General features: G+C 40.1%; 1 protein-coding gene across 2 annotated transcripts; it reads left to right on the top strand.

Moving 5' to 3' along the window:
* Window positions 1–2,805: 2,805 nt before the first annotated feature.
* desma (desmin a) lies at window positions 2,806–8,757 on the top strand. Of its 2 annotated transcripts, XM_043249053.1 has the most exons (10): window positions 2,806–3,443; window positions 5,023–5,083; window positions 5,200–5,295; window positions 6,072–6,233; window positions 6,340–6,465; window positions 6,802–7,022; window positions 7,124–7,167; window positions 7,618–7,733; window positions 7,914–7,955; window positions 8,387–8,757. In XM_043249053.1, exons 1-10 carry the CDS (start codon window positions 2,887–2,889, stop codon window positions 8,426–8,428), a joined length of 1,467 nt encoding a protein of 488 aa, XP_043104988.1. In that variant the 5' UTR covers window positions 2,806–2,886; the 3' UTR covers window positions 8,429–8,757. The 2 variants fall into 2 exon arrangements, with proteins under 2 accessions (XP_043104988.1, XP_043104989.1); XM_043249054.1 differs by lacking the exon at window positions 7,914–7,955 and having other exon boundaries at window positions 2,807–3,443.
* The last annotated feature ends 3,356 nt before the right edge of the window (window positions 8,758–12,113 follow it).

Raw genomic sequence — 12,113 nt, 5'->3', positions numbered from 1 at the left:
TCACATTTGTCAAATGTAGCAAAAATATATTTTAGTTTTGCCCTGTGACTGTGAAGGTCCGATGAAGCATGGCCTGTGACTTTATATAAGCCAGGTATTTATGTAAATGTTTTACAGAGGGACCCTTGCATGTTCAACGTCTTTTAAACTCTGCCCCCAAATCTCGCCACGTTCCCCTTTACCCCCTCTGCGTGGCATTTCACCCTGTTGGAATCTGTGTATGTCTGTTTGGGGGGTTGCTAAGGCAGCCGGAGGGAGTTTTTGAAAGACGACCTACTGGGCAACTCCCACCACTTCCCCCACATGTACCCGCCATCAGCAGACATTATGTTTTAGTCACATTTCTTATTCAATAAAAACAAAGCAATTAAATGGTTATCTTTAGATACTGTAAGTAATGTGTTTTTTTGGTACTGTTATCTAAAATACAAGTATCAATAAATAAAAAAAACAAGCTAAATTTTGACATTATAGTCTAACTTTGTATATTAATTAAAATGTCAATTTAAGGAATCAAAAACAACTATGCAAGGTACTTAATAGGTAACTGATAGACATTACGGTATGCGTCTTATTTGAATAAATAGATTTGACAGCTGTTATTGAGGCTCTGCTGAATTTCTGTTGTGGTTACCTGGCAACATAAACTCCATGTGTTTTGACCTTGTCAGAATTCATTTTTATCATCTTCCCACCTGACACATGCCTGTTTGAGAACTGCTTTGTAGCCCAGGAATTTTCAGAGGCTACTCTCATAGCGTGCCGGAAATCGTTTAGATTGCAAGGTTAATGATGAAGCACTGCGATGATGAAAACACATTTGACGGGTTAAACTAAAAGCTAAAATGCTAACGTCGCTGGTTTTGATCATAAAATCGGACATATGGGTGCCTGCCCTAACAGGACTTAAACGTCTAAGCAACTTGAACAAACTAGACCTATTCTAAATTCTAATCCATCAATGAACGTCAACATACAATGAAAGTCTGGTCAAGTCATTGTTTTTGTATTAAATTCTGCATTCACTGGTGTTGGCTTGGGTTTGCTGAAAATAATGAACTAACCCACCACCCCGAACAGAAAGATGGTGTTAAATTGCGAGGCTATAAATTGCATTGTTTAAGTTCCTTGAGGCACTTTTAGACACCAGAGAAAAGACCACGATGCATTCCAATCACACAGATGCATTCCTTTAACTCATATTCCGTTGATATTTACACTTCGGCATTCTGCGCAAACAGGTCTAAAAAAGTGTTTTGAGATTGTTATGTCTCTGCCACATCAAGTCTACTCTTTTTCCAAGAGGCCCTTAGGAAAGCAGCCTGGTGACGGGGTTCAGACTGGAAGTCTATTAATAACTATGACAGCAGCTGTGGAGTAACATGGGCTTCTCTGGCTCTATGGTTAGCTTGGGGAACAGGCAGAACTACGGGGGCTGGAGCGACAGAGATTGCATTTGGTATATTTGATGACACAAACACGCAGTTACATTACTCTGATTTCCCAGGTGCAATGTAGGAGTTTGTGACACAAGAAAAACAAATTAAGAACGTTCCATCATTCAAAGGATGATGTGGTATGACCAAAATATTAAGCCCTCCTCTCGTGACTGCATACTATTTTATATAGCTGAAGACATTTAAAGGTAAAAATAATAATAATAAAACAATAATAGATGAGCTGACAATTTAGGCCAGGGAAATACATTTCACACTATACAAAAAAGGCAACATGCAATTAAAGTCATTTAGCATTATCACAGATATTATGAAAATAACTTACAGCTCATATTTAATCTACACAAATTTAGTAAAACATATATTATTTTCTTTTCTTTTTGAACTCAACATTTCACAAGATTAATCATGATTGGGTTGTAAAACAGCAAAATCTAAACAGAGATAATAGTAATCGTTCTTGATTTTTTTGAAGAGCCAATTGAGAAAAATATAACTCCTCTGTCCAGTTGACCTTCACTACATGGACAAAAAAAACAGAACTATTTTTCAAAATGTATTTTTTTTGTTCTACTTAATAAGAAAAAAAAATTGCACACACGTTCGAAACAACATGAAGGTGAATAAATGATAACAAAATTGATCTGAGCATCTGTTTTTGAGGGAATAAAAGTTGCATAACACAACATTTTCAGTTTTAAAAAGAAATACAAAACCTGCGTTAAATGAAATAAGCTGATAAAAGGATTAAATACAATATTTGATAATAATATAATTTATAAACTGCACGCCATATATTTTTGACCACAAGGTGGGATAAAAATTCCCCAAAAAGCACAAAAAACTATTAATTTTTACTTGTTACACCCTGTGTGAGTAAATAAGTTTTATTTAAATGCAATAAAACGTCTTTTTGCAAACAAGAAAATGACTAGAGAACACCAAAAATTTCTGATTTAAATAATATTTCAACTAGAAGACTAGAAATTCAGAATTAATGATGAGTCAAAACTTAACAACCTAAAGAAAACCTTTTCAAGTTGAATATTTTTAATAATCCAAAACCCATGTAGAATTCAAAGTAGTAGTATTTTTACTGTGGTAAATGGGCTCTTCCCGGTAAGCTTCCTCTTGCATGATCAGAAATGACAGCACATACTACGTGACGCGCCACCTCATGCTCCATCCATTTGCTCCACCCAGCTGCTGGAAACCAGACCTCATGACAGCTGAGGAAGCATGGTGTAGAAAAGAGAGAGAGAAGTGGCCACCTCGTGGGGTGATAACAGTGACAGAAAAATGTGGGTGTGGGCAGATGGGGTGTTAGCTACACTATATATAGTCCAGCTTTGCTGCTTGACCCTCATTCTACCACACTGCCTTCAGCGAAGCGGCATTAGCACACCATACAACCCTTAGAGGCCCAGTCATGAGCAAGTCATATTCAGCTTCAGCCGAGACGGCTTCCTCTTACCGCCGCACCTTCGGCTCCGGCCTTGGCTCCTCCGTTTTCTCTGGCCGCGCAGGTTCCTCTGGATCCTCTCGTGTGTCCTCCAGAGTTTATGAAGTCACCAAGTCCTCCTCTTCTCCCATGTATTCCAGCCAGCGCGCATCCAGCGCTTCATTCGGTGGTGGATCAATGGTCCGTTCCTATGCAGGCCTCGGTGAGAAGCTGGACTTCAATCTGGCCGACGCCATGAACCAGGACTTCCTCAATACACGCACCAACGAGAAGGCAGAGCTGCAACATCTCAACGACCGCTTCGCCAGCTACATCGAGAAGGTGCGCTTCCTCGAGCAGCAGAACCAGGCCTTGTCTGTGGAGATCGAACGTCTGCGGGGCCGCGAGCCCACGCGCATCGCAGAGATGTACGAGGAGGAGATGAGAGAGCTGCGCAGACAGGTGGATGCACTGACCAATCAGAGGTCCCGCATTGAGATAGAGAGGGACAACCTGGCCGATGACCTGCAGAAACTAAAACAGAGGTGAGACTGCAAGAATTGTTTGGAGCCATGCATTTTAAATGACTAAATGTAGAGAGCTTTGTATTCATCTTCACTGAACTTTGAGGTAACAGGATATTGCCATAGTTGTTGACCAAACACTAGCTCTAATCCTCAATGTCCAGACAGTATCTAGACCAAGTGATTTGGTTTACATAACTGCTCACTTTATGGAGCCATAGACTATTTAATACACTTATACACTTTTAAAAATAAAGATTCTTTATTGGCCCAGATGGCTCCATGAAGACCTTTTAATATCCGTGAAACTTTCCATTCCACAAAGGATTACGAAGAAAAAAAATCTTCTAAGAAGGTTATTTGGGGAGTTAAAATGGTTCTTATATGGCATCACTGAGAAAAAACAAAAATCCTCTCTCTTTTAGAACCTTTATTTTTAAGAGAGTGTGGGTCCTGAAAGAAGTCACATAGCTTACTGAAAGTCATGATGCTGCTCATAACTCACCATCAGTGAGTGGAGAACTTGGAAGAGTACTTTAGACATCTACTTACTATTCCTAACTGCTAAACTTCTTCCCAGCATTCTAGAACAATATGATGGCTGTGCATTGAGGTTCTCCATCATGGCCAGATTTCTAGAACACAAGCATTAGAAATGAAACGGAAACCACGGGAAAGTCAGAGGTCAGGACCACCTCAGACTTAAAAGACAACATGAATGCAATTATGCTTATGACAGGGTATACGCTAACTACAAGTAGCAACCACCAGTGTAACTCATGTCTGCGTGTGATGTTGGAAAAAAACTGTAAGAGTGGTATTCCTATTTGCAAAAGGACCCAGAGTCACATTACACATTGCTCAGATTAGACTGCTATTATTAGCTTCTTCAATATACCCCCAGCACCGAGAAGAATGCGTGTTCCTAAAAATAACCCTTATCTCCCTTGCTGTGTGTGTCTGTCTGAGTGGACTGCACTCAAGGGACCCGCAACCACCCTACATTATCAGCACTAATAACCTACCAACACTAATTGCTATTCATAGACATTGTTCAAAATGAACCTGATGGGGGCTGCTTTGAGATGACATTTAGAGATCATATAATACAGATATTGCTACCCAAGACTGTATAAAAAACAACCAAAAAGACTTAATGTACAGTATTTTAGCTCTCCATTCGTTTTTTGAGTCCACCGGCCTAAAAGTCTGTATGATTTATAGCACAACTCCTTTCCTCTCTCTGATGAAAATATCAGACGCCATCTGACAGCCAACAATTTCATTTATGAAACCAGATATGTGCCACATTAACAACATGCCATTTTCAGGGACGTTTACATTAAACCTGAGCCTTGTGTGACTCCAAGCAGTATGTGAGAATATAATGCTCTGTCTTGATCTCTGTGCATGAAGGAACGTCAACTTCTCTCAGCATATCTCAAAGACAGAGGACACTCAGGACACCTTGGCCATTAAAACAGACTCTATTTCTGGCCATGTCGAAATTCTTTTATAACATATTACAATGAAGATTAGTTAGAGCACTTAAGTCATATGATTACTTCTGTAAAGGCTCTAATATTCCTTTCTTTCACAGAGTTCAAGAGGAGATCCACCAAAAAGAGGAAGCTGAGAATAACCTCTCTGCTTTTAGAGCTGTATGTTCTTTACATCGCCTTAATTTTTTGGCAAAATGTTGTAATTTTTAAAAAAAAACATTTCTTTGGGTGAAGACCAAATCTTAAGCCTCCTGTTGTTCATGTGCTTTATGTAGGATGTAGATGCTGCCACTCTGGCCAGGCTGGACCTGGAAAGACGTATCGAGGGCCTTCATGAAGAGATTGCATTCCTCAAGAAGATCCACGAGGAGGTTTGTATACATCCGAAGTCACATTCCTCAACTTTTTTCTAAAACTGTATGCGACTAACTGTTCATCTCCTTCACCGCCTCCGTCTGCAACCTCCCCCACTCTCATACCCAGCATGCAACACGTACACTGACCTTTTACTCACGAGGCTCTGAAGTCAAGTTCTTTAAATGCTCTCTCTGCTTTTTATTTGACATGTAAGGGTAAAATGGTCACATGTGTGTCTGTGTGCGTGTCAGCTGCGCACTGACAGTGAGGGGGCAGTGTAAAGCTGTGGAACAGATGCATCCCTATAATTAAACAGAGACAGATTCTCTGAGATGCAGCTGTGAGAAGGGCGGTGGAAAAAGAAAAAGGCCCTACAAGGTCTCACAGTCCCACAATTACACGTAGCTATCAGAGAAAAAAAAAATCCAAAAGGTTCCAAAGGCTGTTTTCACAGCAGTGCTATTGTAGAACCATTTTGGGAATCTTTCAGGCATCAGAACTTAAAAGAACCAACATTTTAATCATCTGAAAAACATTTTACACTGTACCTTTTATGCAATTTAAAGGTTCCATTGATGTTCTACGTGGAATCATCAGTGCCAAGCAACCTTATTTTTTAAATTATAACATACACTTAACATCCTGGATTCCAATGAACAAATTACACGTGATTCCCGCTTTATTCTCACTAACTTGCTTCACACACCGATCAAGCTTCAACACGTCAAGTGAAATAACAATAAACAAGCTCTCTCTGAAGCCACGCATCTCTGTTTACCTTTTCCTTTAGGAGATCCGTGAGCTGCAAAACCAGATGCAGGAGAGTCAGGTGCAGGTCCAAATGGACATGTCCAAACCAGACCTGACTGCCGCCCTCAGGGACATCCGCATGCAGTACGAGGCTATCGCTGCCAAGAATATCGCCGAGGCTGAGGAATGGTACAAGTCTAAGGTCTGCATCAGAGATTTTTCACAGGCACACAAAGGCTGAATTGAGATCTCTGTATCTAGACTGAAAGCAGCTAGGTGTTTGAGCTAAACCTGTGTTTCGCCCGCAGGTGTCAGATCTGAACCAGGCGGTAAACAAGAATAATGATGCTCTCAGACAAGCCAAGATGGAGACCATGGAGTTCCGTCACCAGATCCAGTCCTACACTTGCGAGATCGACTCTCTCAAGGGAACCGTAAGTCTTTAAAGATTCTGTGCATGGGCTGTAAGCCGAGTTATTATTTCCCAGCCAGTACAAATATTAGCTGAGCCTCAGCACACCTGAATCCATCTTATTACCAATTATGAAGTCTTTAATATGTTTCCCCAGGTGCTCAATGAATAAATTTGATTCAGCAAAGAGCCAGTAATGGCCTACAGTAGCACTAGAAATATCTACTGGAACTCATCCGCAGTTATTATTAATATTCCACTCACATCATCTCAACTCTCTTCCCTCTGTACATAAGTCTCCCCCTAGTTGTAGCCATTTCTTCTCACTTCTTCCAACTTTTTGCTATTCCTTCCGCAGAATGAGTCTTTGATGAGGCAAATGAGGGAGATGGAGGAGAGGATGGGTCGTGAGGCCGGCGGTTTTCAGGACACCATTGCCCGTCTTGAGGCTGAAATCGCAAAAATGAAGGACGAGATGGCTCGCCATCTCCGCGAGTACCAGGATCTGCTGAATGTTAAGATGGCACTCGATGTGGAGATCGCAACCTACAGGAAGCTTCTGGAAGGAGAGGAGAGCAGGTAAGAGATAGATAAGTATTTAGACAGACTTAGATTGCTTGCTCCTTCCGTAACTGATATAACAAAGGTTTATTTTATCTGATTATTTTATGTATTTTCAGGATCTCCTTGCCTGTGCAGTCCTTCTCTACCTTGAGTTTCAGAGGTGGGTTCTTTACAAGAAAAACTACTTTCACACTTCCTTAAAAGACAAGTCACACAAAAAAAATTTTTAATTCTGCCACAGATCTAAACATACACTAAACGAAATTATAAACGCAACACTTCTGTTTTCGCCCACTGACAAAAAAAAGTATAACGTTTTATAGTTGTATGGTTTTATAGTTAGTAAAAAGTAGTAGCTTTGAATGAACATGAGAGTAAGTAAATGATTTTTGGATGAACTGTCCCTTTAATAATAGATATCTTTGGCCAAAGCTTGTCTTTTTCATCCACAAGGGGGCGCAAAACCATTGTTTTTTTAAATACTTACCTCTCTGTTTGCTTTGTTGTGTTTGAGCACCTCAGCTAATGATGATATCACTAATGCAGTATTTATGTATTTACCATGTGAGGATGAGTTTAATGATGGCGTGGTTGTGAATTGTTGCCATAGAGACAAGCCCAGAGCAGCACCACCAGCACCAGCAACAACAACAACAACAGCGTTCATCTGAAGTCCACTCTAAGAAAACAGTTCTGATCAAAACTATTGAGACCCGGGATGGCGAGGTAACAAAAAAAGCACAAACAAACACTCGTGTACTAGCTTAGTAATTGCTTATACAGTTATTGTAACTGATGGATTTTTACAGGCTGCCTAATCTTATATGTGCGATATACACAAACACACACACGCCTGCTGTGTATGGGTGCATATAATCATCAAAATAATTTTCTATTTTACTCTAGACTAGGACAAGTGAGGGCATGAGTGCCCTCAGTGCTCAGTGTGTAAGTTCAGCCATGGCTCATCTGTTTGCACAGTCTTTTTCCAAAAACGTCCTGTTCCCTATTAACCAGCACTGGGTTTCACTGCAGAATCCTCCAAATCTCTTGTGTATCACTGTTAATATCTGTTTTCTGCTCTGCTGAATATCACTGTGTTTCTGCACAACACATACAGAGAAGTTCATTTATCAAAGAACGCGTCCTTGCACCAGCCCAGTATTGATTTCCAGCAGGAAATGGCCTGTTTTAACTTATAGGAATGCCTCTCCCAGCTGTCTCTGCTCCTTATTACTGAGCATCAACCATTCACTTTAAGCCTTTTTCTTTTTTCTCTTTTCTCTACATGTATATGCAGCCATCTGTGCATGTGAATCATCTGTATCCTATTCAGACACCGTCGCTCTAATCATTCCCCTTTTTTTCTCTCTCTTCAGGTCGTCAGTGAGTCCACACAGCACCAGCAGGACATCATGTAAAGCCTATGAAACAGATTGAGTTTCATAGAATCCCTTTCCCTAACTTACATTTTCACTGATGGCCGCAGGCTTTTCATGCACACGCCCAGTATTGTCACGACCCATTACTGCATATGTGGATGATGCAGGCAAAAAAAGAAAAGTGAGCTGAAGAACAAGAGGGAGAACGAGCAAAACGGCATAATATGCATATTGTACGGCGAGTCCTGAATGTGGCCAGATGATCTCAGAGGTTTTTGTTGATATGAATGTATGTGTGGTAGGGTCATATCTGAAAAGCTGTTCCACTGCTACAAAAAGACAATAAACTGTATTTTCTTCCTATAAAATTGAAGGCCTTCATTTCATACATAATGGTGGAATATTTAAGTCAGCTTACTACACTAGATTGTAATAAAATGCACCGTATTTTCCTCCTATAAATTTACGAATTTGCTACAAGAAAAGACAATGCTCTTCTGTCTCGCTGTCATTTCCTATAAAATAGGCTTCTGTGATTTTGGATTCTCGTGCATAATATATAGTAAAACTAATGATTTATTAATTGAAAATTATGTGTAGCCAACAACACTGCCTTAAATTCTTGGCTATACGAAAGATACCGAACGTCAACGTGAACTGTTGTTAACCATGCTGACCTTTCGCCAATCCAGAGTATTTAAAATATTAAATAGCCTTTGTGCAAAAAAAAGTACAATAATTATAAACAAATATGTTATTTCTATAACTAGAAAATTCAAATAAATAAATGGCATAAAACTACCATTTTCATGTATGAGGACACCTATATGTAGTTTAAATTTGACAAAACATTTTAAACTTGGTGTTTAAAACCAACATGCACCTGCTAGAGCTCTAAGTAAATCACAACAAGGAATAAACCGACAGGTTGAGTAAACCGTGCTAAGAGATTTCACAGTAAAATACCACCTTCTGTCCTAATTCAGCATCCAGCTCTTTGTTCCTCAGGCGAAGACAGTCAAATATGTGAAGACTCGCAACCTTAGTTACCTTGCTTTATACTGACAGGTTATGAAAGCATCATCATAACCTTAATGAGACTCCTTATGAGCATTACCTCTGACCTTTAGAGAGCCTCCTGGGCTGCGTTTCAGACTCGCATGTCTGTTTGTGTGTCAGTGCGAGGTTCTAAAATAAAAATGAAAAGAAAGAGTAAAGAGAAAATAAAACCTTTAATCTGTGAATTAATCAAACCTCCCTGCAATGCTGAGACGACTGATAAAAACGAGTCCAATTTTAATCTAATTAATGTTAATCTAAATTAAATTTATATAATTTGGCACAAAGTACGCCAAAGATACAGATATGATCAGCACGCAGAGACTTTTCTTATAACCGGATTTCAAAAATACACACACAAAAAGAACCAATACTATAGGCGTTCTCCACTGTCGGGAAAGTGCTTTTAGCGGACAGGGCGGGGGTTAATATCATGGGACCTGTCGTAGCACCGATCCCAAAATCTCAACGCGTTTCCAGAAGCCAAAAGCACGCCCTTTACACGCCTCTCGAGTTACCAAACCAGTGTACCTCACCAGAGGTTTATGGGTAGGGTTAGGTCAGGGGGATCATTTTGATTGCACGAGAATTTGAGAAACGCCCACCATTGTTCAAGAGACCTCAGCCTCAGCACAAACATGATAAAAGCAGCCGTTTGTTTGCAATAATGATTCATTGATCACAAATGAATTAATTATAAGGACTGAACATTTCTCACACAGAAGTGGTATGAACAGCTATTTCACAAAAGGAAGAGAATACATGCATTCAGTCTCTTATTTTTTATCATTTTTTTGTCACATAGCCTAGCTATACATCACATTTAGAGAGATTTATCATTTCTATAGACGGTTTCAATGTCATCAGCTTGTCTTGTATGATGATCATAATTCCCATCAGATTTCAAACTATTTCACTATTTTAGAAGTCTTTAATGCTGGTGTTATCTGTTAACTTTGTGAAATGATCTAGACGTGGTAACACTCTGCCTTTGTTCACAACCACAGCTGGCCTGCTTTGGCCCAAGTTGGCCAAAAAACCCGGGCCATTGGCCCCAAGGAAGCACAGATGAGGCACGATCGGGCCCCTGAAGTGACAGTGACAACGCGACTGGCCCTGGCACACACTAGCACGCTAGCTTTTGGCCCGACAGTGGAAACGCGGCTAATGGGACGTGGAGTTAAAAGCATTCGCTGAGTTTAAAGTTATTATCATTTTAAACCCTGCTTCCGGTCCTTGATTCCTATAGGTTGAGCCGCTTTCGAAGCTGTTGTAAACTTTTAACTCTACAGACATTCACGTCTTTGTTTCTCTGTGTTGCTTGGCAACTACTTTATTGTAACCATAGTAATGTCTAGGGCCGTCACCAGTGAGGGGAGAAAGGTGGTGACGATTATAGGGGCCCACAGCTGACGGGGGCCCCGCCGATCTCAACCGACTGTGAGGCCAGCCTAAAAAGACGCGCAGGACAGCTGATGGGCCACTGCTTTCGTCATGAAAGCTTATCATTGGCACCTGTTTTTAAGCCTTGCATATTTAAATATTCAACAGTTTAAAGCATTCAAACACAAGACGCGTAAAAGCTCAACTGAGTACGGTGCACAGACTTCGACACGGACAGCACGAACCAACAAATAGAGTTTAAAGACAGAAAAAGATGTGAAAGAGCCCAATTCAGGCACACAGGGCGCATGCAGAGAGACGCATCTCAAAGCCCTTGAATAACAAATTTACCTCTTCTTGCTCTTGCGCCGACGAATACTTACACAATCATGCCAAAATACCTGCCTTGAATAGCGTCCTCTAAAAGACTGTCTTAAGTTAAAGTAACCTGTGGAGAAAGAAATCGCATGTGCATCATTAGTTATACCGGATGTATCATCTCTTAAAGGCACCGCGCCAAATTTACTAACTGCTGTCGGTATCCTTAATGTTAACATTGATAGTTGTTTATATTGTCATACTAACAGTTGTCTGAATTTTTGGTCCATTGTAATCCAATTGCATACAATGCGGATTTGTTATGACACGGTTTAACTTTTCGGTCATATTTATTACCATTTTCTAAACAATAGCAAATAAACTGTGATAATAAACCGGTTTAAGCAGCTTCAAAAGAACGGCTGCTATGCACAAGCATTACCAAGCTTCAAAGAGATAAAACTCTGACTGTGTTAGTCTGAAAGAAAGAAAGTCATATACACCTAGGATGCTTGGAGGCGAATAAAATATTTTCATTTTGGGGTGAACTATTAATTTAATCACTTACACCCATGCTCCAAACCCGTAGAAGCATCTTTGAAACACAATTTAAGATATTTTGGATGAGAACCGGGAGGGTCCCAAGAAAGTATGAAAGACATCGTCTGAATGGTCTATCTGCCATCAGCGGTTCAACCGTAACTTTTATGAAGCTACAAGATTTTTTTTTTTGGGTACAGAGAGAAATTACTATTTTATTAAACAATTCCTCAGTGTAATGTTACAAAGCGCCATTTTAGAGACCAGTGATAGCACTGTACTTTTTATTCGGTAGCATTGTTGAATTAAAGATGGTGTTCTCCCTCTTACTGTAATGACAAGAAATGTCACACAGAGAGTGTGGGTATATTAATACAGTACAACACAGGCAAAACAGGCTGTAATTGGGAGCATATAATCATGC

Source organism: Puntigrus tetrazona, chromosome 9 (genome assembly GCF_018831695.1).
Source record: "Puntigrus tetrazona isolate hp1 chromosome 9, ASM1883169v1, whole genome shotgun sequence".
In the NCBI taxonomy this organism is placed as follows: domain Eukaryota; kingdom Metazoa; phylum Chordata; class Actinopteri; order Cypriniformes; family Cyprinidae; genus Puntigrus; species Puntigrus tetrazona.
The sequence above is the reverse complement of the archived record's forward strand: the minus strand, read 5'-3'. Positions and strand labels throughout refer to the sequence as shown.

Coding starts and splice junctions, on each gene's coding strand:
- desma (XM_043249053.1), top strand. CDS start 2,887: ATGAGCAAGTCATATTCAGCTTCAGCCGAGACGGCTTCCTCTTACCGC. Junction 3,444..5,022: donor CTGCAGAAACTAAAACAGAG/GTGAGACTGCAA, acceptor TTTCTTTCACAG/AGTTCAAGAGGAGATCCACC. Junction 7,734..7,913: donor TTGAGACCCGGGATGGCGAG/GTAACAAAAAAA, acceptor ATTTTACTCTAG/ACTAGGACAAGTGAGGGCAT.